This window comes from Rhinopithecus bieti, unplaced genomic scaffold, assembly GCF_001698545.2.
Source record: "Rhinopithecus bieti isolate Rb0 unplaced genomic scaffold, ASM169854v2 scaffold_47691, whole genome shotgun sequence".
Classification (NCBI taxonomy): Eukaryota; Metazoa; Chordata; class Mammalia; order Primates; family Cercopithecidae; genus Rhinopithecus; species Rhinopithecus bieti.
In genome coordinates this window covers 238,646-242,066 of record NW_016818870.1, presented here as the reverse complement: position 1 = coordinate 242,066, position 3,421 = coordinate 238,646, and the positions used below count along the sequence as shown (strand labels likewise).

Below are 3,421 nucleotides of genomic sequence, written 5' to 3'. Positions count from 1 at the left end.
TTTTTTTAAAACCCTAAACATCTCTTCGTAATCCATCTCTCCTCTGCATCCCCACCGCCACTGCCACCATCCCCTCTCGCTGAAATCTTGCAACAGCCTCTGAAAGGTGCCGCCTGACTCCAGACTGCTGACCACTAGATCAGCACAGCAACCACTGGAGTTAGAGCCTTTAGCTCACTGCGTTCATCCCTCGCTTAAAACCTTCAGTGACTCCCTTTCACCTCCCCTGCAGGATAAAGCCCAAGCTCCTTGGCATGACTTCCGGGCGCAGTGTGGTCTGGCTCTGTCTGCCCCTCCAGCCTCATCTTACCATTGCCCCTATCTCACTCTACCCTCCGGCTGTGCCTAATGCACTTCTGCCAGGTCCTCTGAATAAGCCTCTCCTTTGCCTGTGGTTCCCTCTGCCTTGGAGCATTTTCTGTCCTTTGCCTCTCCTGGCAGATTCCTACTATGTGTCATGTCTCTACCTAGAAGTCACTTCACACCTATGAGCTTCCCTAGAGGAGCCTATATTTCTCTTATTTTAATAATGTGTAGCATTATTGAGCATTTATTGTCTACGTGCTTTACAAATGGTAACTCGTTTAGCCTCACAACCACCTTTTTTTGAAGTAAACACCATTAATATCCTCTCAGTCTTACAGATTCAGAAACTGAGGCACAGTTGCCCAAGAACACACAGCTGGTAAGTGGTAGACATGGAATTTGAATGCAGACAGATGGGCTCCCGAGCCCAGAGTCCTAATCTCTGTGCCAACTGGCTGATGTATCATACTATATGGGGCAGGAGGCTGGGGTTAAGAATCAGGAGGTAATGGGTGGACAGGCAGGACAAATTAGATGGGGATTAAAATGAAAGTGGTGACAAGCAAAATTGTTGGCAAGACTGCAGGTGACAACTGAGAGAGTGAAGGCCGGGCACGGTGGCTCGTGCCTGTAATCCCAGCACTTTGGGAGGCCAGGGTGGGAAAGAGTGAGTGGAGATGGACCGCTGCCATAGTGATGGGGTAAGGAGAGGGCCTCTGGGGGTATACGATGACTAAGTGCAGATAAGGCTACTGATGTCAAAACAAGGGTATAGGTGGGACTTAATAGCAGATGGGGGAGGTCAGGTTGGGGGACTTGATAAAGGAATCAGGCTGGCAGGTTGTGGAGGTGGTGGCAGTTATAGAGGTCAAGGGGAGAGTAGCTAAGGACTGTGAGCTTGCAGCCCCCAGGGGGAATGCAGTGGCTCTGAGTGCAGATCCGGGGGATGTTCTAGCAGCAGCAAGAGCAGCTGAGGAGCTGAGCTCTGGCCCTCCACCCCGGCGCCCACCTCTGCCCTGTTGATGCTGCAGCCCCTCTTGGGCCCTCATCCCCAGCTAGGCACCCCCAGAAAGAGCTCCGTGCAGACAGCAAACTCACACCCCCATCTGCGGGGCCCTTTGCAAGTCTTCAGCCTTCTAGGTTAAAATCTAAACACTTTTTGGAAAGTTTTATTTGAAAACTTGGGGACAGGGCAGACAGCAGGATGGAGACTGTATTCTCCTGCCAGGGTTCTTAGGTCAAAAGCCAGGCTCGGGGTCCCTCCCGTCTCTAAGTTCCAGGTCTGCTCCAGTCTGTGAGCTCCCGAGGAATATACCCACCCACCCACTGTCAGGCCTTTACCCCTCCCCCACCGCCCACTTCCTGTGCCTGAGGAGACACTGAGGCGTGGGGTAGACTATGAGGGAGCGGGGTGGGGAGGATCTGGTTAAACTCCAGAAGAAGGAAGTGAGAACCTGGGAGTTTGGGGGCTAAGAGGAACAGATAGAAAAAAGAAATGAGGTGGGGGCTACTGTCTTTGCCTCCTCCATCACAAAAGCTTTGCCGAGATGTCTCCCTCGAAGCTCAGATAGGAAGTCCAGGGTAGATCACATCCTGTGACTTGGCAATGGCGCCCGTCTTTGGGTGCTGGTTGGGAAACAGTCAAGCCCCTGCTACAGGGGGCTGGGATAGTGCATGCCCCGCTGTGCCAGGCCCTCCATCTCAGCTGGCTGCAGGCTGGCTGTTGGCATAGGCCTGATCGGGGAAGGAGGCCCGGGCCCTGCGGGTCTGGGCACATACTGAGGCATAGAGCTCCGGCTCGGGGCCTAAGGCCTGGGACTTTGGCTCAGAGTCCAGCACCACCTCCGAGTACTTGATGGGGGTCCCAGGGCCTGGGATCCGACCCTGAGGAGGCCGCAGCTGTAGGCTGGTATAACACATCACCTCCTCTGCAGCCTGGAGATGCAAGGCTGTTAGAAGTTCACTGGACCCTTGGAAAAGCCCGAAAAGCCCCCCACTTCCTTCCCTCCCCCTTTTCTCCAGCCACAGCTGACTCACCCTGGCAGGGCCTCCAGGAGTTGGATCCTGCTGGTCTGGCCCTGGGTCTTGAGACAGCCGTCCTGGGACAGGGAACAGGAATCTGGTCAGCAACTTGTCCCTCCTCCTGCACACCCCCATCCCAGCCACCCAGGACCTGGCCTCTGTGCCCCTTCTGTCTGCCAGCTCCCTACCTGTCTGTAGATAATGCAGGTTCCCATACAGCGGAACCTCTTCCACAGACCCTCCAGAGCTGCAACACAGAGTTCAGCGAATGAGTGGGGACTTCTCGGAAAGAAAGAACTCTCAGTCAACCCATCCCTGTTGTCTGTTACCCACCGTCCCTGCCCCGGATGGCTCCTGCTCCGGCCCCTGGTCCACTGGGACAAGTGTGCAGCCAGCGAGATGAGAAGCAGCAGCGTCACAGCTCCTAAGAGGACCCACAGTCCCCAGGCCTGGGTTATGGAGGGGATTCCTGTGGATGTGAAAGGAAGGGGGGTGTAACTGCCCCGCCCAACCCCCAGGGCCCAGCAGGTGGGACCTGGGGCCACATGACCCCTCCCCCACCAGCCCCTGCCACGCCCAGCTCACCCAATGTGAGTAGATCTGTGCAGTTGTCACCTCTGCTCATGGCTGCTGATGTGAGAGTCCACAAGCACACTGCTCTGAGCCGAGGGTCAGCCTGGTTCATGGCCTGACAGCTTCCACAGCCCTTCTTACTCCCACCCCTCCTCAGGCCTGTACCCCACAGCTCAGCATCCCCAATGCTGGTGGTGGCAAAGTCTCTGGTTTCCGGGGAGGAAGGGGGAGGGGAGGGATGAGAAAAAGAACAAAGACCCCGCCCTGTGCCTGCACCTGCGCCACTCCTGCAGCTCCTGAGCTTCCCCCACCCTCGCTGCCCGGGGCCCTGTGGCCCCCTTGAGAAGCAGGCCTGTGGGTAATGTACCACAGGCAGTTGAGTCCCTGAGGATTCCAGGGGCCGGGGGAGGGTGAGCAGAAGTGGTGTGAAGCAGGACTAAGAAGAACAGGAACGCCCCTTCTGCTCCAGGATGCCCACCTTCCTCCCCGACTCTGGTCCCGGAAGAAAGATGTATTCCTC

The 3,421-nt window shown here is 56.3% G+C and overlaps 1 protein-coding gene across 1 annotated transcript; it reads right to left on the bottom strand.

Moving 5' to 3' along the window:
• Positions 1-1,459: 1,459 nt before the first annotated feature.
• SIT1 (signaling threshold regulating transmembrane adaptor 1) lies at positions 1,460-3,127 on the bottom strand. The gene is made up of 5 exons (XM_017857722.1): positions 2,914-3,127; positions 2,662-2,797; positions 2,517-2,575; positions 2,344-2,405; positions 1,460-2,241 (listed from the first exon to the last, which is right to left on the bottom strand). Exons 1-5 carry the CDS (start codon positions 3,011-3,013, stop codon positions 2,008-2,010), a joined length of 591 nt encoding a protein of 196 aa, XP_017713211.1. The 5' UTR covers positions 3,014-3,127; the 3' UTR covers positions 1,460-2,007.
• Between the last annotated feature and the right edge of the window lie 294 nt (positions 3,128-3,421).

Excerpts from the sequence above, each read along its gene's own strand:
- SIT1 (XM_017857722.1), bottom strand. The coding sequence starts at position 3,013 with ATGAACCAGGCTGACCCTCGGCTCAGAGCAGTGTGCTTGTGGACTCTC. Across the intron at positions 2,576-2,661 it reads AGCCATCCGGGGCAGGGACG|CTCTGGAGGGTCTGTGGAAG; the intron begins GTGGGTAACAGA and ends TCTGTGTTGCAG. Across the intron at positions 2,406-2,516 it reads CCTGCATTATCTACAGACAG|GACGGCTGTCTCAAGACCCA; the intron begins GTAGGGAGCTGG and ends TCCCTGTCCCAG.